This window comes from Lepisosteus platostomus, chromosome 16, assembly GCF_059453375.1.
Source record: "Lepisosteus platostomus isolate fLepPlt1 chromosome 16, fLepPlt1.hap1, whole genome shotgun sequence".
NCBI classification, from domain to species: Eukaryota; Metazoa; Chordata; class Actinopteri; order Semionotiformes; family Lepisosteidae; genus Lepisosteus; species Lepisosteus platostomus.
In genome coordinates, this window is record NC_142626.1 from 26869359 (window position 1) to 26893102 (window position 23744).

The 23744-nt window shown below is 44.4% G+C and overlaps 1 protein-coding gene across 3 annotated transcripts in view; it reads right to left on the reverse strand.

Moving 5' to 3' along the window:
* Positions 1 to 23744, reverse strand: part of LOC148647124 (NACHT, LRR and PYD domains-containing protein 3-like) — a 405714-nt gene that overhangs the window by 93806 nt on the left and 288164 nt on the right. For 2 of the 3 annotated variants that reach the window (XM_088609316.1, XM_088609315.1), the window contains exons 4-9: positions 18980 to 19093; positions 17914 to 18027; positions 16241 to 16354; positions 15174 to 15287; positions 13412 to 13721; positions 12895 to 12976 (exon numbers count right to left, since the gene is read on the reverse strand). In XM_088609316.1, coding sequence (XP_088465442.1) covers positions 12895 to 12976; positions 13412 to 13721; positions 15174 to 15287; positions 16241 to 16354; positions 17914 to 18027; positions 18980 to 19093 — 848 coding nt within the window. The remainder of the gene's footprint in view (positions 1 to 12894; positions 12977 to 13411; positions 13722 to 15173; positions 15288 to 16240; positions 16355 to 17913; positions 18028 to 18979; positions 19094 to 23744) is intronic. The other variant, XM_088609314.1, reaches the window with a different exon arrangement.

Sequence of the window (23744 nt, forward strand, 5' to 3'; positions counted from 1 at the left end):
TTGTTGTTACTTGCAGGAAACAAGACTTCGGCTTTATTGTTCCTTGCATGCAATAAACTCATCTGTTTAACTTCAACTCGGGATCCAGAACCTTATTCTTTCTTTTACAACACTCATAAAAGATATTAATTTAGGAACATAAACATATTATGTAAACTGTATATGGCTGGTATTGGTAGTTTAAAGAAAAAATATATACCACTATTCCACTTTCTTCCTAAACATTTTAAGCATCAGTATTACATGTGGTTATTTTGGAAACATTTTTACGTGCTCCTTCTGACTATATTAAGTTTATATACTGTGTAAAAAGTTATAATGTTTTAACCTTTTCTGCGAATACACTGGAATCAATATTATTACTGATAATAAATATTATCGACACCATATTGAATAAGTCGGTATTTCTAAATATCATAAAACTTATTTTAAAAACCTTAGCTTGTTTTCAAAATTTTCACAGCCTCTACATAAAACTATCAATGAGATAATTTTCTTTTTGTAAACCTCAGGTTATTCATCGATGTGTAATGATGCACTAACTGGAACACTGGGGGACCGCTGTGTACACATGTTCACAACACGACAAATACTGCTCAATGCGGCTTTGTGCAATAGGAACCATAGGAAGCAGAACAGTGGAGTCTACAATTACTCAGACTGTAAGCACAGGAATAAAGCTTTGTTTGATTTCTGAAACCCTTTCTTTATTTCCAGTTTTCATTCAGTAGGAAAATTCATATTCTTTACTCAACAGCTTTTTAAAAACAGCACCCATGATGTTCAAATCATGATGTCCATTATTTTTTTTACACAGAAGACTGACACAGCTATATTCAGCTAGTGTGTATTGTCTGTTTAGGGTTCTGTAGTATTCCAGTTTATGTTGTGTTTGTACTTGCAAGAACATTAAAAAACATACTTGCTTTAAACTGTTTATACTGTCCAACTGAGCAATCTTGCTTTTATAAAATATACAGACTTTTTCATGTTTAATGTGTAAGATGCTGTAATACAATTTAAAATGATTAAAAGTCTAAACAGTATACAACTTGAAATCTTATCTCTATTAATATATATAACTATCAAGTGGTATTAAATAAGTACAATGTTTTAGTATAGATGATACTTTTCTAAAATTTAGTTAAAAAATATAAACGGTTATAATCAAATCTTTCCACATGTGATCCCATGAGGAAGTAGAATATGCTCTTGCTTTGTTTAACAATGGTATGAAAATAAATCTAAATGGTGAGAAAGCTATGCTTAAAGTTAATTAAGGGACTTAGAAGACAAAGATAACGATTTACGTTGCATTGTCAGATTGTGAATCAATAAAGGCATTTAATTAAACATTCGTTTGCGATTTAAAATGTTTTGGAAACATTTTGACATGTTCCTTGGAACTACACTGCTGTCAATATCGTAGCAATAGACAAAATGAAACGCTTAGAGTTTGTAATGTAGGGATTTCTATATTTATGTCTTTATTTAGTGGTTTCATTAGTGACAAAAGCTAAGCTTTCAGCTTCAGTAACGCATATGCCATATGGCCGATATTACAGGTTTTGTGCGAGCCGGCTTGCCAGCTCTGTCCTGAGGCTAGCTGGTGTTTGTGTGGCTCGGGCTACACACACCTCAGAACGGTGACCTTACTGCCTTTCATATGAATCCTTTCATATGGAAACATTTTAACACTGCACTCATCAATCTTAGGAAGAACACGAAACAGCCTGTTAACAGTCTGTTTTTTGCCTAACAATTCATGCCCGACAAAGTGAAGGCAGTGAAAACATTTGTCTTTCATTGGAAGGTTCGCCTATTCTACTCTGAGAATGTAGGGGGGGAGGAAAAGTGCCCATGGTTATTTTTTTCATTCACGAAGTTGTGCTGAGCTGTTCAACCAGTTTAATTCAAAACACTTTATTTAGTGGTGCAATTCAACAGACCTCACAAGCCTTTGAAAGGCTTCTTTGAAAAACTAAAAATGCAAATATTATGGACACTATATTGACATTTTTAGAATTTGATTATTATGGAATATAATATGGAATCGCGTATCTACAGAAATTAATAAAGATATAATTATATTCATATACTGTGGCTCAAATCCTGCTAAACTAAAAATTAGACACAAGAAGAGTATTATTGGACAATGTTGTGAAGCCCTGGTGGAATTTCTCTGTAAACTGAAGAGTTAAAGAGGAGACACGTTGTATGTTGCCTCTTTCTACACTTGTTAAAAAGAACATTCTAATGTTAAGAAAGCCATATAGTTACAGACCAAATTAGAGTTAAAGCAGCTAAATACAATGATATATGTCCAGACGCAGTTGTAGAGAAAACCGGTTCAGGGACGCCAAATATGTAATCATAGTGGCTCTCTGAAGGCACCAGTTCTGTAGGGTTTGGGCATTTACTGAGACAATTTTTAATTGTAGCAGTAAATCACAAAGTTGATTCTTTTGATGGCTTTAGAATCCAACCATGCGACATAACTCAAACAACGCGCACACACAGGTACTAATACACGAGGATACATTTATTAATACATAGAATATGCATATAAACCTAACAGATCTTATCGAGAGGGTTATCAGAATACAAAAGGTATATTCAATCAGTTACAAAGTGTTACACATATCAAGAGGACATACGTTCAGTATATCATTCATTAAGACCGTTTCGTAAAGTGAACTTGGTTACAACTTCTACATTAGATACTCAAACAAGTACATAACTCTTAGGAATTAAATTGATATCAACTGGTTGGGATAACAATTGAATTCTCGAGCTGTAATGCATTGAAGTTGAATACTCATCCAATCTTTGGGGATTCAGATCTCCTGCGGGCACAAAGAAACAGTTGCAGGCTGTTGCTGTCCAATCCGCGCTCTCTGGCTCCGTGCCAGGCTGTGATGTGCGGCTTGCGACGGTGCGCTGCTGATGCTCACTGTTGGCATTAACTAGCAAAGTTTGTGCACAGGAGAAAAGATGACTGTGGGTCCCAGCAAGTCAGGAAGAGGACCAGTTCGTTTATGATGAAGAGCTAGTTCTGAATAGTGATTCAGCTGTCCACAGTTCCGACCTGTTCACGAGGCCTGCTGCTGGTTACTCTCTGCCAACCTCCACTCTAGACTCTTAGAACAAAGGAAAGTTCTGGCACTCGGACACACTGGCCGTTCCGTGGTTGTCCGGGCTGAGTCTCAGGATGGTCAGGAGGCGCGCTGCGAGAATGTCCTGCCCTTGGGAGCCTTCTGCTCCTGGGCCGTCCTGCCCTGGAATTCTCCTTTGAATTCCCTTTAGAATTGTTGAATCTGAATCTCAATCTTGTCGAATCTCTCAGGCTCTCTGTGTTGCCTGTTTTTACCTGGAGGAACTTCAGCTCATTGATTGGCTGAAAGTTCCATGGGCATCAGAGTCCCACGTGGGTTACTCGGCCCTACCAGTCCCTGATTGGTTGATCAAGGTGAGATATGAGTCACTTAGTCCTGACACTTAGGAATGCAATCCAGATGTCCAACTCGCACTCCCTAGACAGATAGGCACCAATGGATGACCATTGATCATGATAGCCAGGCTTAGCTAAGTGCATCCCCCTTTGGGAGCTGTCCTTGGACCTTAAATCACCTTGCATGAATGGTTTCTCTGTGGCTGCACCACAGAGATGAACAGAGAAATGAGGCCTAATTTGGGAAAGCTCAGAAACACTTAATTCTGCCTTATTATTAAGCCTCGCCGCTACATATCCCCCCTTTTTGAAGGCCACGAGGTCCCGAGGCATTGTTGCCTTCAAAACAAAACAGAGTTAAGTGATGTCCCTTGCCATTAGAACATTAATCTTAAATGTCCACATTACTCCTCGAGAATTCATACTGGAACCAGCATTGGATACAAACAGGATGAATAACATCTGGAGTATGTATAAACACGGTAGGAGACATTATCTAAGTCTAGGAATTACACATCAGGAAGTTCACTGTCAATATCTGATACCTCTGTAGTAGATATTTGGGAAGAAGTAACTTCCTTTCTTTTGGCATGCTACCTTTGACTCATTCATGCTACCCAGAGTACATCTTGATGTGAGAGTACATCATTCAGAGTACACTGTCAGTCATGATCCAGCTACCTGGCAGTAGTGTTACAATAACAACAGTTCCTGTTCCCAGCCCCCGATAAACCACAACACCTGTGTTGGGTATCTGCTAGGGTGGTTTGGAGGTTTGTTCCATTAAAGCAAACTAACTACCTGTACCTCTTCAGGGCTTACTGTTTCTTGGATTTCTATCCAATTGAATAGTGTGGCACCTGAAGGCATCTTAGACCTCAAGTTTGGTCTTATATTGTCTGGTTCCAGACCGTACAGTGTAAAGTTACCATGCTGTACTATGGCCTCCTCGGGAACTTACAGGAAAACTATTGGTTAGATAGCTGCATTGTGGTAGCTGTATCATGCCTGTCACAAGTCATAGTGTCAGTTAAATGTGGTGTGCTTACCAGCCATTTACTTCCCACCTGCTCTTCATGGGGTTCATTAACCTCCCTCTGCTCGTTAATAGCTTTACACCCTTCATTGGTGAATCGTTTAGACACAGCCAATGGATAGCTTTGGTAGCCATACCCATCTCAAGATTTGGAACCGAATTCAATCTTGGATTGCCTTCTGGGTGAGCTATGAGCGATGGGGTTAATGTCACGCACTCCTCTACTGAGAAGAGTGGAATCAAGTGGGTTGGGAATTGTGCCGTGGTTAGACTGGCTACAGTGGCACTAAACTCCCTTAACAGGTCTTGTGTCAACATTCTGGCCTGTTGCACACAAGCATAAACCCACTGTATAACACCAACAATCATGTCCACTGTTTGGGGAATAAGGTTTAACCCTGTTGCATAGGAAGTTGCCTGTAGGGTTTTCCCTAAGCTTTCCAACTTTTGCTGCTGTTGATACAGTCTGTCACTACCCTCTGGCATCTCTGACACCTGCCTTCTTGGGGCAGTCAGGGTGAGAGTGCCAGTAGCACACAAACCTACCAGAAAAAGCAAACGTGCAACAGTGGCGGCAGCAATCAGTCCTCCCAAAAGTCTTTTCGGGTGGCTGATCCCAGTCATCTCCTTCTGGGTGACTGTTGCCTTTCTAAGCTGGCGCAGCATGTACATGGTGTCTTCCTCAGTATGCCATGTGGCATCTTGGGCACCAACCTCCTGGAAATCTGGGGAGATCTGACGCAACGGCTGATGCTGCTCCTCCTTTCCCAGGGCATCTGCTTTTTCGATTTGTTCATGCCTGTGCTCTAGGAACCCTGCAGGGGGCGGTGCAGCGGTGGAGCATGCCTGACCCTCGGCTGAGTGGTCATCTGGAGCACCTGAGTGATCTGGGATTGGTACCCCATTCTCACTGTTCAGTTCCACCCTGCACACTTCCTGATTGAGGAATCCCTCTATCGGCATGTTTACAATCGTTCGCTGGGGGTAGGTGTAGGACACCTGCTCGCTCCCCCCTTCCCTCGCTAGGGCTTCAGGGAGCTGCCCCAGCAGTGAGATAGCTAGTTCACTGTCTTTGAACTCACTATCACTCACCAGGCCCATGTCAGTGCAGGCGGGGATTCTGACACCTCTCTTTGCGATGTCCTGCACTGGCAGGTGGGTGACTTTACCATCCAGCTCCAGTCTGGCTGAACCACTGTTGGTCAGACTCAGACTGACAGACTGAGCTGGTGGCTGTAAGAAAACCGTCTCGGCTTTCATTCCCTGTCCCTTCTGGGGGACTGGGTGTGTTGGCAACCCTGCCGTTGAGGCAGGAACAATCAGGTCAGTCTCACTCACTACCTGGTAGTTGTGAGAAATACTGTTACCTGACTGCAGGTTCCCTGGGTCAAAGCAGAGGGAATCGGCATCTGGGATCAGGTGTGTCCACAGCGCAGTAGTCTCAGCGTCGAGCTGGACCTCCTGTCTAACCTGTGAATGTTGCACCAGGGGCACCTGGCGGTGGCCCTGTGACAGCTGCTCAAGCAGATCCTCACTAATAGAGGACCTCTCAGGGCTAAGGGTGAGGGCTACATCACCAACCTGCTCTCCTGCCATCTGGATCCCTTCCACCACTGCGGGGTGGTGGTCCTGACCCCTCTTGGGTGCCAGGGTGCACAGGGAAAGCTCCTTTTCATCGCCAGGTGGGGAGATCTGCTCCTCTTTAGGGACGTAAAAGGGGTGTGCTTTACCTGGTGGATCAGGCGGCTGCTTGGAGCAGCGCTCCTGTGGCAGGGAGGCTGTTGGGACCTCAGCCGGGACAGGACTTCCCTGTATATCTGGGGAACAAGGAAATATTTTTATTTCTTGTCCAGAGGGAACAGAAGGAATCTCCGCATGGGCTTCTGTGTTCGGTGGGCTCTGTGTGAGCACAGTCTGCCTCTTGGCCCCCCTTTCCTTCTGTACAGAAGACTTAGGAGCCTTGACCTGTTTCCACACTTTGCCTTTCTGGTGATCCACCAAAGGTTCCTCTCTGAGTCGCATGCCCTTTTCTTTTTCTACCCGTTTGAGCTTGCCGTGTGACATCAAACACCTTTCAACCTCAGTGTCAATCAGTGTCTCACTGGGTAAGACATCTCCCATGGCAGCCTTGAGGTAAAAGCTTCTTGCTTTTCCTCTGCGTTTTACTGCCTGCTCTGTGACTTCAGGGGTGGAGTCAGCACTCACTTGGGAGTGGCTGACCTTATCCAGGCAGGAACCCTTCCGCTCAATCAGATAGACTGAGGGAGGGAGAGGGGGCGGGTCTCCGCCTCCTCCATTGGAGAGTATCAGCTCATTCACGCTTCCGGCAGCCTTGGGGAGCGGTTGTCCCTGTCCTAATAAAGCTTGTTCAAGCCTGGCCAGGCGGGCGGCTACTGAATCCTTTTGTTCAGCTTTTTCTAGCCCTTTCCCTCCCCCGGTGTTCTCATGGCACGTAGGACGCTGGGTGCGGTCCTGTGTGAGTGCTTTGGAACGGGGCTTAGCCAGCTCAGGAGCCTGTGCTCCTTCGAGCAGGGGGGAATTAACCCTGCTGGCTCTGACGGCGAACACAGTCGCTTTAACAGCTTTTTGCTCAGAGCGACTTTGGACATCATACTCCCAGGCTTTCTGCACGAATCTCTTAATATCAGTCATTTTCATGGTCTGTGCATCTATATGCATTAAGATCATCTTTCTGACTGATGGGTGGAGATTCGCAATGAATAAACCCTTGAAATGTGTGTTCTCTTCGCAACCCTCATCATTTCGCCCTGCAAAATAAGTTCGTCTAAGTCTCTCGTAATATTCGCGAGGGGACTCTGCTCTCTCGTGCTTAATGTTAAGAGCGGCGGCTATCGCAGCGGTCGGGTCAATAAACGCACTGTATTCTTCGATAAGTGCTTGACATAGCTGCTCAAAGTCATTACAGACTTCTTTCATCTGCCTAGCCATCCACTCATGTACAGCTCTGCTGGTAGTTTTTCTAACCAGAAACACTTTCTCCTGTTCTGTGGCGTTTGGCAGGTACTGCAGGTTATACCTGAGGTCCTGAATATAACTCTCGATATTATTCTCTGACACTGCGGGGTCAAATCTCTCTATGTCCTTCGCTAGCTCTCTCAGAGAATGGAGATCTATTCTCCTAGCTTCTCCGCTGACGGAGATATGGAAGAGATCGTGGTCAGACCTGTCGCTGCTAGAGAGAGTGCTTAATAGCGACTCGAATTCAGACCTTTTTGCAACCATCGTTAGACTTAAAGAGTATTACGTTTAAGTACGAAATCACAGTTTTACCACAGAAAACCACAAGATCAAGTATGCAATCAACCTGGTAGATCGCAAAAGATCACAAAACAATCAAGCACTGCTTAAAGAGCAAGGGTAACTTTTTTTCTTTCTGCTTTCAGCACACTGTATTGTCGTGTATGAAACCCGCGGCGTTTTATATTGAATTATTCCGCTTGGTTGACTCATTTCAGTCTTGCCACGCCCACCCAGGGACGCCAAATAAATGTAGAGAAAACCGGTTCAGGGACGCCAAATATGTAATCATAGTGGCTCTCTGAAGGCACCAGTTCTGTAGGGTTTGGGCATTTACTGAGACAATTTTTAATTGTAGCAGTAAATCACAAAGTTGATTCTTTTGATGGCTTTAGAATCCAACCATGCGACATAACTCAAACAACGCGCACACACAGGTACTAATACACGAGGATACATTTATTAATACATAGAATATGCATATAAACCTAACAGATCTTATCGAGAGGGTTATCAGAATACAAAAGGTATATTCAATCAGTTACAAAGTGTTACACATATCAAGAGGACATACGTTCAGTATATCATTCATTAAGACCGTTTCGTAAAGTGAACTTGGTTACAACTTCTACATTAGATACTCAAACAAGTACATAACTCTTAGGAATTAAATTGATATCAACTGGTTGGGATAACAATTGAATTCTCGAGCTGTAATGCATTGAAGTTGAATACTCATCCAATCTTTGGGGATTCAGATCTCCTGCGGGCACAAAGAAAGAGTTGCAGGCTGTTGCTGTCCAATCCGCGCTCTCTGGCTCCGTGCCAGGCTGTGATGTGCGGCTTGCGACGGTGCGCTGCTGATGCTCACTGTTGGCATTAACTAGCAAAGTTTGTGCACAGGAGAAAAGATGACTGTGGGTCCCAGCAAGTCAGGAAGAGGACCAGTTCGTTTATGATGAAGAGCTAGTTCTGAATAGTGATTCAGCTGTCCACAGTTCCGACCTGTTCACGAGGCCTGCTGCTGGTTACTCTCTGCCAACCTCCACTCTAGACTCTTAGAACAAAGGAAAGTTCTGGCACTCGGACACACTGGCCGTTCCGTGGTTGTCCGGGCTGAGTCTCAGGATGGTCAGGAGGCGCGCTGCGAGAATGTCCTGCCCTTGGGAGCCTTCTGCTCCTGGGCCGTCCTGCCCTGGAATTCTCCTTTGAATTCCCTTTAGAATTGTTGAATCTGAATCTCAATCTTGTCGAATCTCTCAGGCTCTCTGTGTTGCCTGTTTTTACCTGGAGGAACTTCAGCTCATTGATTGGCTGAAAGTTCCATGGGCATCAGAGTCCCACGTGGGTTACTCGGCCCTACCAGTCCCTGATTGGTTGATCAAGGTGAGATATGAGTCACTTAGTCCTGACACTTAGGAATGCAATCCAGATGTCCAACTCGCACTCCCTAGACAGATAGGCACCAATGGATGACCATTGATCATGATAGCCAGGCTTAGCTAAGTGCATCCCCCTTTGGGAGCTGTCCTTGGACCTTAAATCACCTTGCATGAATGGTTTCTCTGTGGCTGCACCACAGAGATGAACAGAGAAATGAGGCCTAATTTGGGAAAGCTCAGAAACACTTAATTCTGCCTTATTATTAAGCCTCGCCGCTACACAGTGCAAAAGATCCAGTCAAGTCAAGTCGAGAGTTTATGTGTGTAAGTTCCTAACATTTAGCTACCATTAAAGGGTAGTCTGTCACAAACTCCTTAGGTTTTAAATACAAGTTTAAATGAACTTAAATGGACCATTTTTCCCTTCAGCACAATGTTCAGCAGGTGACAATTTAAAGAGACAAAACATACTGCATAGGGAGCCTCTGAAAGAAATGGACTGTTTTAGTCCTGGACAAAGCAGGCTATGAGTGGACCTGATACAGGGACACCTATTTCCTGTGTTACATAAGGCTCTTCTTCATCCTCTTACATCTTCTGCATCATGTGCTTTTCTGCTGAAAATTGTGACTAACTTGTAATGTAGTTATGTCAGGGAAAGACCTCAATGATCTGTCACGGCGAGCTGCTAAAAAGTATTTCAGGACCCTGTGTGGTGATCTCCCAGATTTAGGCATAAAATCCAAATCGCTAGGCAAAAGACGTAGTCGATATACAGACAAAAATCCAAAACCTAAAGGTTCAGAATTAGAAAGGCAATGAGAACAACAGGCGAGGTACAGTAGGAGCTCCAGAGGAGAAACCAATACCGAGCGCTGACTGATGCTGAGGGTTTATGAGGAGTGGAGATTAGGGTGAGTTAAGTGAAGGACAGCTGAGACTGATTTACACATGCTTTGTGGAATTAGCCAGTGCTGGGGACTGGTTAGAGCATTTTCTGGTAACAGGTTTCTGATTCCTGGTCGTGACATGATCTTATTTTACTATTTACTATGTATTTATTTTGTGTTTCATTTGTTGAGCAGTACAGTGTAGGGTAATGCATTGTACAGTAAATTGGATTAAGGTGTCTAAGAATTTAGAGACAGTGGTTAACATCTATCTACTGAAAACATTCATGCAGATCTCAGAAGCTTTAAAGCAAGAAATAAACTGAGGTGTATGCTGAGTTGTAGGGGTACAGAGGAACTGTCTGGTTTAGCTTGGTTAATTAAGTTAGAGGTAAATCATTAAAAGTCATCAACAATCCAGGAAAGATAGCTTACAAAGACAGAGACAGAAGGAGACAAGGGGATGAACACAGAAGAGGAAAAAGGAGACACCAGAGGCAAGACATGCTTGTCCAGATCACTGTCACCCATAAACACCAGATTCTAGTTATTCAAACCTTATTAAAAGAGTCTGACATTCTGTTGTTTATAGGAAACTCTGATTTCCTGTATAAGGAATCCCTTAGTTTAAAGCAGTCTCTCCTGGTTAAAAAATATATTTTTAAAATAAGGAGACAGTTCCATCCACAGATTCCCATTACCTCAAGAAGGCAGCTGTTACTCAGCTACAGTTTCACGTAAGTTCCCACCAACTCACTGGTAATGACCAGAGCAAGGAAATCCGATTATATCATCCCTAGTTTAGCAAAGCATCATCTAAGACAAGCAATTTCCACCCAGAACTTTAAAATAGATCTTATAACCCTTCTTTACCAGCAAGCCTCTCAACTTTACTATTAACTAATTTGCAATTTTGTTTTTAGTTATTATTGAGTTCCCTGACTTCTTTTTTTTTACTTTTCTTTTATGTGAAGCATATTGAGATTTATTGGAATTAAATATCCTAAATAATAATAATATGGCTTTTTATGAATTTATTATGTAGCTAAGTATTTTCTGTAATTATTTATTTTGTTACAAGATAACAACATTATTTATACATTTAATAAACAATAATACTCAAACTCCAATGTTTAATGTATTTACAGGAAAGTATATTTTTATATATTTGTATTTTAAGTTACATTACGCTATATTTGGAATTTTATTATTTTAATTATAGGATTTTAAAACTTTTTTTCATTTTTCACTTTCTACCTCTACATCAGCAGGGGAAGTTTCTCGTTCTACCCCTACCTTGTAAAAGCAAGGGCTTGTAAGGCCGCAGCCAGTTATAGCCGAGAGGGTGGTGCTGTGTCTGAAGCACAAGAGTGACAGAACACCCAGGGAGACCCGGCTGATTGAGAGCTCGGATGCTCCTGGACAAAGAAGTGAAATTGGAAACAGAAAGTGATAATAGAATAACTGATTACTGACCGATGGGGCTTAATAAGCCCAAGCCAGAATATGATGGAAAAGAAAATAAAAAAAGTTAAACAGCTGGTCCCAGCTAGTCAGCTAGAAAAGAAACCAAGTGAGACACAACCGTCTGGGAGATGCCAGCTGTTTGTATCCCTGGTGACCAACGGGCTAGTCCCAAGTTAGGCTACTCATCCCAGCCCTCCGCTGGGACCTTCAGGTCTGGAACGGAACTGGCTACTAAGCCCCCAGAAGGAAAGGTGGCCGCACGGCTCTGGCAGGCAGCACTCCAAGTAGCCAGGGGTGCTCGCCGGCAAGCCCACAGGCTGATGTACTGGACAGTAAAAGGGATAGCAGTCTCCTCAGAACACAGCTGTGCCTTTACCTGGAGGCGTAACTGAGAGGATGGGCCCCACCAAAACCGGTGAGTCAGGAAACCCCAGCACAGTGGACCAGTCAGAGGGCCCAGGAGCCAGTGATTCAAGGCACATGGTCTATGGAGGGTTTCCTCCAAGACTAGGCCAGGGGGGCCCTGTCAGGGTTATTATAGAATTAATAGTTATTAGAGATTTTAGAGCTGTTATAAAGATTTCTAAAAATCTTCCTTTTGCTTTCACCAAGACAATAAGACCCAAGACAAAGGGTCAGACGTCACTAACCTTCCAATTTGTATGATCAACCAATGAGGGACCTAGAGGGCATCAAGATATATCTACTGACATCCCAGTCAATCAACAACTGTGATTTCCTGCTTTATAAGGTAGCACACAAGTCATTTCATTGGTTTGTTCACTGGCTCAGCTTTTCTCTCTCCAGCTAACCTGGCAATCTGACTGTTTTCATCACATGACAGAAAGCAGTCTGTGTCAGGATTTGTTAAAAAACTTCAGGCTGAGAGAGTGCAACTTTAAAAACAAGAAGAAATCTTGTTTTTCATGAGACAGTTGTTATGTTTTGCCTTTTCGGTTCTTTAGTCAGACGCGTTTGATAAAATAGTTGTAAAGTAGTTGTAAAGTAGTCTTGTCTATGAGAATATGAATGTGAATGTGATTTAGCCACTGATAAGATATATAAAAGATACTTATATGAGATTCATATACCCTATGAGATAGACAATAACAGTAGTTGATATATATTTAACTTTGTTGTTATTTACTCATCTTTAATCCCTGAGTAACAATAAACAATTCATATTACAACAGACAGATTCACAAATATATTCTTTGACTCTTGTTGGTTTGTAATGCATGTTTTAGTGTTGTATCAATAAAGTGTATATTGCATACCTGTATTTAGAATCCATGTGTGAGACGTTAAATTATTATGTTTAATTGAGTCCTACAGTATCAGTCACCAAAGCACACTCATTCACACTGACCTAGTCTGTCCTTCTCCTGAGAGACATGCTCATACACTAACCTGTTTGGTCAGTCTCCTGAAATCCTCCTGTGTGGAAATTCTCAAGATCATCTGTAAGGTCACTCACAGCTCTTCCCATATCCTGATCATGAAGAACAGAGAAAGGGGTGAGACTTCAGGAAGAGGCAGAATTGGCAGATGGTAAAGAAATAAATAGATCTAAAGTTTTCATAGAAAGAGAAGGACAGCATCTATAATGAAAACAGTTCCGCAGTAAGAGTAAGAGACCGTCCCTCAGTGTTTCTGTACTGAGATACTGAGTTCTGGTCACTAATGTTTTACACTGGTACAGTACATGTGAAATAAAACAGCACACAGACACTCATCCCTTAGAGTGATGAGTGTGTATTAATTCAGTCACACTGGTCACTACAGATCTCTGTGAGCTCAGGAAAGAGGTGGCACAGCACAGAGTCACTTAGCCCTTAGAGTTTCACTGAGAATCAGCAGGTGAAAAGAATGTCAGTTTTCAGCAAAGGTCTGATCTCATCGCAGATGAGTGACTGAAGCCTCTTACCTGTGTCTGTTGCTCTTCTGACTTAAAGATGGTGTCATGGCCCATGTGTTCCTGCACTGAACACAGACTACAGATGAAAGTCTGGTCAGTCTTACAGAACACCTCCAGAGCTCTGTGGTGCTGCTGACACAGTCTGGGCTCCTGGGCTCCACTGATCTCCACCAGTCTGTGTTTCTGCAGGGCTGGGACCGTGTAGTGCTGTCGGACATGGGTCTCACAGTAGGAGGCTGGGCAGACATGACAGTATTTCACAGCTCTCATCTTCTTGTCAGTGCAGAAATCACATGACACATCCCCTTGCCCAGCAGACCTATGAGCAAAGGCAATGTAAATCTTCACATTGTACCTTTATCTTAGAGTCATAAAGCCCTCCTGACACCCACTATATCGCTCCTTAAAAAAATACAGGTTTAAGAATTCAGGACCTGAGAAACAGAACAGACCCATAAAGAGTTCAAGACAGGAAGGAGGGAAAGATACAGCTCCGGACAGGAGGAGAGATTAAGACGCACACAAACACAGAGCTGAGGACAAGAGTAGAAACACACAACCACGTATAGAGCTGAGGACAGGAGGAGATTCACACCCACAAAAAAGTAAAAGTAAATTGACTTTGTCATGTGAACGTATTGTAATTCTGTTGCAGTTGCATGTTTTCTTCATGTGGAATGTGTGTTTTTCTTAAACACTGTCCTGTGATGGAGTCTGTCCTCACAGAAAGGGAGTGAAGGGGGTGAAATGAACAATGACAAAGCACTGTTAAAGTGGCGCCTCAGCATTAAATAGGGAAAGAGAAATTGAGAAACGAATGGGGTTGTCAAAAGACATCACTATCATGCTTGTTTTGCCATTATCTGGTCTCTACATTATCTGGACAACAAGCTAGAGTTATGAGATACCTGTGTGTGACATTGTGTTGTGGAGAAATCACTGCACACGAGCCTAAACACATCTTGACCTAGTGAGACCTCGATCACGTGGCCAGACAATTGGATGTCTCTTTGTGATTCATGTCCATCAGAATGGACAATCAGATAATCCAGGTTGTTCATGTTCTGGCTTGGCCAGAACCCTGTGTGCTGAGTATTCAGGATCCAGGATGTCTACCAGGCCATCAAGACACACCAGCACTGAGACGGTTCTTCTGCATTTCACTCTGCTGACTCTGACCATACATGACATCAAAACTCACTGACCAGGTTCCACTATGAAGACAAAGAGCTGGAGTTGATGGAAACATCTCTATTAAAAGTAATAATTACAGCTGCCAACTATGCCATCATCATCAAGTGATCATCACACCTCTGGCCATACAAATTTAAGTGAATTTAAGTGAATTTAAGTGAATTCAACTCAATAAAATCAGGTTCATCATACTGTGTAAATGGACTGAGTATCACAGCAGAGCTACTCTTCTATTAGTTGATCTTCATGGACACACAGCTGATTCCATAGATCTCTGCCTGTGTCACACAAGATCCGGAGTGCTCATCACTCCTTAAAAAAACACTCCTGTATTCAATTGCAGCTCTCCGTTCCTCACCCTGTGTGTGTCTCTGATCATGTCTGCAGTGGATACACACCTTTCACCTATTAGTCGTGAGAAACCACTAGCTGTAAAATTTTGATTTTATTTTCAGCAGTATTAGCTATCAGGTATTTATCCTTCTTAAACTTTTCACAGAACAAAGGAATTAGTTCAAACAATCTCATCTCATGACCTGCTAACAGATGGACACTCAATGGACAACATTGACCTCACCTGGGGTTAGTGTCAAGGGCTCCACCTCTGAACTGCATTGGAGGCTCCATTGACCCGCCAATCTTCATGGACACACAGCTGGGCACTGGTGATCCTGGCGTGTCCAGCTTGACCCTGTGAACAGCACAGACACAGTATTTCAATGAATCTCCTTTCTCCGTATCTGGGCACTGGTCTGAAGTACTGTGACATATTGTGTCCCTTCAGAAAGTCTCATTCTGTGTTCAACTGCTTCTCTCCTGCTGCCTACAATATATGATGTTCAGGACTGGCTGTGCTGGTATTGGGGCGGTTCTCCCACTTCAACACCTGCCCTCACATTCACTTTCCCTCTTCATGGCCTGATGGAAAGAGCCTACAGGGGGCAGCACACAGTCCCAGTTTGTGAACAGCCTGAACCCCAGGGTGTTTCTGCTGGTTTTCCACATTGGAGCAGCTCACTTTTAAATAGGAGAGTCAGAACTGCTCTATTGAAGTAACATATTGATCATGTAGCTGGTGATGTTGTAGGTATCAGTGATAAATCAGTAGTGTATTGTACCAGCTTTAGGAGGCTGAGAAGTGTATCTTCGATTTTAGATTAAGTTTGTGACACTTGGCAGAGTAAACACTTCTAACTTCAAAGCATCGAGGATGTTTGCTGAGGTCTGGGGGTCCCTTGAGGAAAAAACAATTGTAAAGTTTACCTTAGTATACTAGGGAAGTTGTGGATTACTTATTGTCAAGGAGCAGGACAGACACACCCAATATAAGATCACATTAAGAGTGCAGAGAGAAGAAGAAACAAGAAGCAGGCAAGCAGAGAAGAGAGAGGAGTCTGCAGGAATTGGGACTTGAAGCTTGTGCCAGGCAAGAGCCCCTACTTCATGATCATCCAAACCAAATCTGACTGGAGCAACTGTTAGTATTTGAACCATGTTAGAGAGAACATGCTATTCTGTTTTTTTAGACCCTTCTTAAACTTTTCACAGAACAAAGGAAATGAGAAAAGAAGAGATGATCCAGTTCACACAATCTCATCTCACAACCTGCTAACAGATACACTCAATGGACAACTTTAACCTCACCTGGGGTTAGTGTCAAGGGCTCCACCTCTGAACTGCATTGGTGGCTCCATTGATCCGTCACTCTTTATGGACACACAGCTGGGCACTGGTGATCCTGGCCTGTCCAGCTTGACCCTGTGAACAGCACAGACACAGTATTTCCATGAATCTCCTTTCGCCGTATCTGGGCACTGGTCTGAAGTACTGTGACCAATTGTGTCCCTTCAGAAAGTCTCATTCTGTGTTCAAGTGCTTCTCTCCTGCTGCCTACAATATATGATGTTCAGGACTGGCTGTGCTGGTATTGGGGCTGTTCTCCCACTTCAACACCTGCCCTCACATTCACTTTCCCTCTTCATGGCCTGATGGAAAGAGCCTACAGGGGGCAGCACACAGTCCCAGTTTGTGAACAGCCTGAACCCCAGGGTGTTTCTGCTGGTTTTCCACATTGGAGCAGCTCACTTTTAAACAGGAGAGTCAGAACTGCTCTATTGAAGTCACATATTGATCATGTAGCTGGTGATGTTGAAGGTATCAGTGATTAATCAGTAGTGTATTGTTCCAGCTTTAGGAGGCTGAGAAGTGTATCTTCGATTTTAGATTAAGTTTGTGACACTTGGCAGAGTAAACATTTCTAACTTCAAAGCATTGAGGATGTTTGCTGAGGTCTGGGCGTCCCTTGAGGAAAAACAATTGTAAAGTTTACCTTGGTATACTAGGGAAGTTGTGGATTAATTATTGTCAAGGAGAAGGACAGACACACCCAATATAATAATAATAATAATAATTGCTTACACTTATATAGCGCTTTTCTGGACACTCCACTCAAAGCGCTTTACAGGTAATGGGGACTCTCCTCCACCACCACCAATGTGCAGCACCCACCTGGATGATGCGACGGCAGCCATAGTGCGCCAGAACGCTCACCACACATCAGCTATCAGTGGGGAGGAGAGCAGAGTAATGTAGCCAATTCATAGAGGGGGATTATTAGGAGGCCATGATTAGTAAGGGCCAATTGGAAATTTTGGCCAGGACACCGGGGTTACACCCCTACTCTTTTCGAGAAGCACCCTGGGATTTTTAATGACCACAGAGAGTCAGGACCTCGGTTTTTACGTCTCATCCGAAGGACGGTGCCTGTTTTACAGTATAGTGTCCCCGTCACTATACTGGGGCATTAGGACCCACATGGACCGCAGGGTGAGCGCCCCCCGCTGGCCCCACTAACACCTCTTCCAGCAGCAACCTTAGTTTTTCCCAGGAGGTCTCCCATCCAGGTACTGACCAGGCTCACACCTGCTTAGCTTCAGTGGGTTGCCAGTTGTGAGTTGCAGGGTGATATGGCTGCTGGCCATATCATAAGATATAAGATATAAGATCACATTAAGAGTGCAGAGAGAAGAAGAAACAAGAAGCAGGCAAGCAGAGAAGAGAGAGGAGTCTGCAGGAATTGGGACTTGAAGCTTGTGCCAGGCAAGAGCCCCTACTTCATGATCATCCAAACCAAATCTGACTGGAGCAACTGTTAGTATTTGAACCATGTTAGAGAGAACAAGCTATTCTGTTTTTTTAGACCCTTCTTAAACTTTTCACAGAACAAAGGAAATGAGAAAAGAAGAGATGATCCAGTTCACACAATCTCATCTCATGACCTGCTAACAGATATACTCAAAGGACAACATTGACCTCACCTGGGGTTAGTGTCAAGGGCTCCACCTCTGAACTGCATTGGTGGCTCCATTGACCCATCACTCTTCATGGACACACAGCTGGGCACTGGTGATCCTGGCCTGTCCAGCTTGACCCTGTGAACAGCACAGACACAGTCTTTCCATGAATCTCCTTTCTCCATATCTGGGCACTGGTCTGAAGTACTGTGACCAAGTGTGTCTCTACAGAAAGTCTTATTCAGTATTCAAGTGCTTCTCTCCTGCTGCCTACAGTACATGATGTTCAGGACTGGCTGTGCTGGTATTGGGGCTGTTCTCCCACTTCAACACCTGCCCTCACATTCACTTTCCCTCTTCATGGCCTGATGGAAAGAGCCTACAGGGGGCAGCACACAGTCCCAGTTTGTGAACAGCCTGAACCCCAGGGTGTTTCTGCTGGTTTTCCACATTGGAGCAGCTCACTTTTAAACAGGAGAGTCAGAACTGCTCTATTGAAGTCACATATTGATCATGTAGCTGGTGATGTTGAAGGTATCAGTGATTAATCAGTAGTGTATTGTTCCAGCTTTAGGAGGCTGAGAAGTGTATCTTCGATTTTAGATTAAGTTTGTGACACTTGGCAGAGTAAACACTTCTAACTTCAAAGCATCGAGGATGTTTGCTGAGGTCTGGGCGTCCCTTGAGGAAAAACAATTGTAAAGTTTACCTTGGTATACTAGGGAAGTTGTGGATTAATTATTGTCAAGGAGAAGGACAGACACACCCAATATAAGATCACATTAAGAGTGCAGAGAGAAGAAGAAACAAGAAGCAGGCAAGCAGAGAAGAGAGAGGAGTCTGCAGGAATTGGGACTTGAAGCTTGTGCCAGGCAAGAGCCCCTACTTCATGATCATCCAAACCAAATCTGACTGGAGCAACTGTTAGTATTTGAACCATGTTAGAGAGAACAAGCTATTCTGTTTTTTTAGACCCTTCTTAAACTTTTCACAGAACAAAGGAAATGAGAAAAGAAGAGATGATCCAGTTCACACAATCTCATCTCATGACCTGCTAACAGATACACTCAAAGGACAACATTGACCTCACCTGGGGTTAGTGTCAAGGGCTACACCTCTGAACTGCATTGGTGGCTCCATTGACCCATCACTCTTCATGGACACACAGCTGGGCACTGGTGATCCTGGCCTGTCCAGCTTGACCCTGTGAACAGCACAGACACAGTCTTTCCATGAATCTCCTTTCTCCGTATCTGGGCACTGGTCTGAAGTACTGTGACCAAGTGTGTCTCTACAGAAAGTCTCATTCAGTATTCAAGTGCTTCTCTCCTGCTGCCTACAGTACATGATGTTCAGGACTGGCTGTGCTGGTATTGGGGCTGTTCTCCCACTTCAACACCTGCCCTCACATTCACTTTCCCTCTTCATGGCCTGATGGAAAGAGCCTACAGGGGGCAGCACACAGTCCCAATTTGTGAACAGCCTGAACCCCAGGGTGTTTCTGCTGGTTTTCCACATTGGAGCAGCTCACTTTTAAACAGGAGAGTCAGAACTGCTCTATTGAAGTCACATATTGATCATGTAGCTGGTGATGTTGTAGGTATCAGTGATAAATCAGTAGTGTATTGTTCCAGCTTTAGGAGGCTGAGAAGTGTATCTTTGATTTTAGATTAAGTTTGTGACACTTGCAGAGTAAACACTTCTAACTTCAAAGCATCGAGGATGTTTGCTGAGGTCTGGGCGTCCCTTGAGGAAAAACAATTGTAAAGTTTACCTTGGTATACTAGGGAAGTTCTGGATTAATTATTGTCAAGGAGCAGGACAGACACACCCAATATAAGATCACATTAAGAGTGCAAAGAGAAGAAGAAACAAGAAGCAGGCAAGCAGAGAAGAGAGAGGAGTCTGCAGGAATTGGGACTTGAAGCTTGTGCCAGGCAAGAGCCCCTACTTCATGATCATCCAAACCAAATCTGACTGGAGCAACTGTTAGTATTTGGACCATGTTAGAGAGAACAAGCTATTCTGTTTTTTTAGACCCTTCTTAAACTTTTCACAGAACAAAGGAAATGAGAAAAGAAGAGATGATCCAGTTCACACAATCTCATCTCATGACCTGCTTGTTACGAACCCTGGCTCCCGGCAACGGAGGAGGCAGAAGTAGGCGTAGCCCCTATCTATCAGTTCACCTATCAGTTTTCCCATTCACCACCACACCCCCGTCTCATCGTACTTAAACACCTGTCCTTCCCTAACTTGTTGCTCAGTATTGGTTTTCCCTATCGAGCTTCCTGGTTGCGCTTCTTCTACTCTGTGTTTGTCTTGGATTTCGGCTTTCGGTTTTTCCCTTTGGACTTCGGCTTTTCGGATCTCGGCTTGGATTGGTGCTTTCGCTCTGTTTTGGATTTCTGGCTACCTCTGGATTCTCGGATTGCTCTACGGACTACGGCTTCGGATTACTCTTTGGCTTCGGTACACGTACCCTTTCGGATATCTGGCTTTCCCTGGACTCTCGGCTCGTTCCTACGATTACGGTTTGCTTTCGGATTACGACTTGGCTTTGTTCGCTCCTGCAAGTGGGTTCACTCACTCGTTCGGTCCCTGTTACCGAACTCGTAACAGAATACTGAGCCCTTTAACATGGACCCAGCGGAGCAACAGGAGATTCGCTCAGCTTTGGATCAGCACGGACAAGCCTTACTCCAGCTCCAGGCTTCTGTCCAACAGATCTCTGCGCACCTGTCTGCAATACCGCCCATCGGCAATCGAGGAAGCAACGCTGGAGCTGCCGCTGCGGCTCCGCCCCCGCCTGCTGCTACACCTGCCCCTCGACCTCTTCCACTAACTCCACCTGACAGGTTTGACGGCAACCCTACCAAATGTCGGGGCTTCTTAGCACAGTGTGCGCTGGTTTTCAGGCTCCATCCGGAAACTTTTTTTTCTCCTCAGGACAAGATCGCCTTCATAGTTTCACTGCTAACCGGCCGCGCTCTGGAATGGGCTACTGCTCTGCTTGGTCGCGGGGCTTCTGAAATTCAGGATTATGATTTTTTTTTAGAAAAATTTAAGGGGGTTTTTTGTCGCCCCGTAGTTGGCCAAGACTCTGCATTCCGCCTCTCCTCCATCCACCAAGGCCGCCGGTCTGTACATGATTATGCTATTGATTTTCGGGTAGCGGCAGCAGAGACTCACTGGGACGATGAGGTCCTTATTTTTCTTTTCCTGTCAAGGACTCAGTGAAGAAATTAAGGACCATCTGGTAAATATGCCACAATTGGGCAATACCTTGGAGGAAGTTATTTCACAGGTTTTGCAATTGGAATTCAGAATTCGTCATAGGAGTGCTGAGAGATCCCGGTCCTCTATACTAGAGGCTCCTCGGCTATCACCTTTCAGATCTGCCGACTCGGAACAACCTATGGAAATAGCCCGCACCCGGTTAACCCCTGAAGAACGTGAGAGGCGCCAACGAGAGGGTCGCTGCCTGTACTGTGGGAAACTTGGACACTTTAAAGCGGCCTGCCCTGCTGCATACTCGCCATTGAGGCGCCGCCCACCTTCCCGGAATCCTAAGGTGAGTGAGACTACTCAATTCCCTCAGTTTTCCTCAGGATTTTTTATTTGTTCTACCCTATTCTGGGATAATGAAAGGAGACCTCTTCTTGCTTTTATTGACTCGGGGGCGGCAGGAAACTTTATAGACGCCTCCGTCGCTCGAGCTTGGAAATTACCCTTGACCCTGGTGTCCACCCCTCTTCGTGTCCAGTCTATTGATGGCTCCCTCGTATCTCCAGGACTTATTAGGTGGCAAACGGAAATTATAAGCCTGCAGATAGGCGCCACCCATGTCTAAGACATCTGGTTTTATCTCCTGGAGACTCCTACACATCCTCTGGTTCTAGGATTTCCTTGGCTACAGCAGCATGACCCACACATTTCTTGGTCCCGTAAAGAGATTGTAGCTTGGGGACCCAGATGTATTAGAAAATGCTGTCGCCTACCAGTGAAGATTGCACTCATGGCGACGCCCCCTTCAGGGGTTCCTACCATACCCCCTCAATACTCTGATCTTCAGGAAGCCTTTAATGAGCAGGAGGCCTTGGCCCTCCCCCCTCATCGACCATACGATTGTGCCATTGACCTTTTGCCTGGTACTATCCCTCCCAAAGGTCGTATTTTTCCACTCTCCAATTCTGAGTCTGAGGCCCTGAAAGTCTATATACAAGATTCTCTGAAGGCTGGGCTTATACGTCCATCCACCTCACCAGCATGTGCCAGTTTTTTTTTTGTGGAAAAGAAGGATGGTGGGCTCCGTCCCTGCATCGACTATCGTGGCCTCAATGAGATCACCATCAAGAATCGGTACCCTTTGCCTTTAATTCCAGCAGCACTTGAGTCGGTGCATGGAGCCAAGATCTTTACTAAACTGGATTTACGAGGGGCCTATAACCTAATCCGCATTCGGCAGGGGGATGAATGGAAGACGGCATTTATGACAACCCATGGACATTATGAATATTTGGTCATGCCCTTTGGTTTAGTTAATGCTCCAGCAGTGTTTCAATCTTTTATTAATGACATCTTTCGGGATCTCCTACAAAGATTTGTATTGGTTTATCTAGATGACATATTAATTTTTTCTGATTCCTTCCAGGATCATGTTCTCCATGTCAGAGAAGTACTCTCCCGGCTCATTAAGAATAAGCTATATGTCAAACTAGAGAAGTGTACCTTCCATGCTTCAAGGATTCACTTTTTAGGGTACGTCATCTCGCCGGATGGGGTGGAAATGGATTCGAGTAAAGTCTCGGCGATTACTGATTGGCCCACTCCCAAGAATCTAAAACACATTCAACGATTTCTCGGCTTTGCTAACTTTTACAGGAAGTTTATTCGAAATTTCAGCTCGGTGGTCACTCCCATAACCTCTTTGACCCGTAATGGACCTAAACAAGGCAAATGGACCCCTCAAGCCGAAGAAGCATTTCAGCGTCTGAAACATCTGTTCACTACAGCCCCCATCCTAAAACACCCTGATCCTACTTTGCCCTTTGTGGTCGAAGTGGATGCTTCTGGCCATGGTGTGGGTGCTGTTCTCTCCCAACGTCATGGAGAAAAACAGATTCTTCATCCCTGTGCCTTCTTCTCTAAGAAGCTTTCACCTGCCCAAATGAACTACGATGTCGGTAACCGTGAGCTCTTGGCCATTAAGCTGGCATTGGAGGAATGGAGGCACTGGTTAGAGGGTGCTCATCACCCTTTTTTAATTTACACTAATCATAAAAACCTGGAGTATCTGCAGTCGGCCAAACGTCTTTGTCCTCGCCAGGCTAGGTGGTCCCTTTTTTTTTCCAGATTTAATTTCTTGATCACCTACACTCCAGGTTCCAAGAACGTCAAGGCAGACGCCCTTTCACGGATCCACGACCCCCCTGAGGCCGAATTGATTCCAGAACCTATCATCCCGTCTGGTAAGTTCCTGGCAGCTGTAAGATGGGACATTGAGGTAATTGTTCGACGAGCTTTGGTAGGACAGACGGTACCACCTCAGTGCCCTCAGGACAAGTTATTTGTCTCGAATTCCGTCAGATCGGCAGTTTTACAATGGGGACACGACTCCCGCTTCGCCGGACACCCTGGATTCCACCGTACCTTGGATTTCATCTCCAGAGACTTCTGGTGGCCATCTATGGCCAAGGATGTCAAGGAATATGTCCAGGCCTGCTCTATCTGCTCCCAAATGAAGTCTTCCCGGATGAAGGCAGCGGGCCTTCTTCAACCCCTACCCATCCCGGACCGTCCTTGGACCCACCTTTCAGTAGTTTTTATTACTGACCTTCCACCCAGCCATGGAC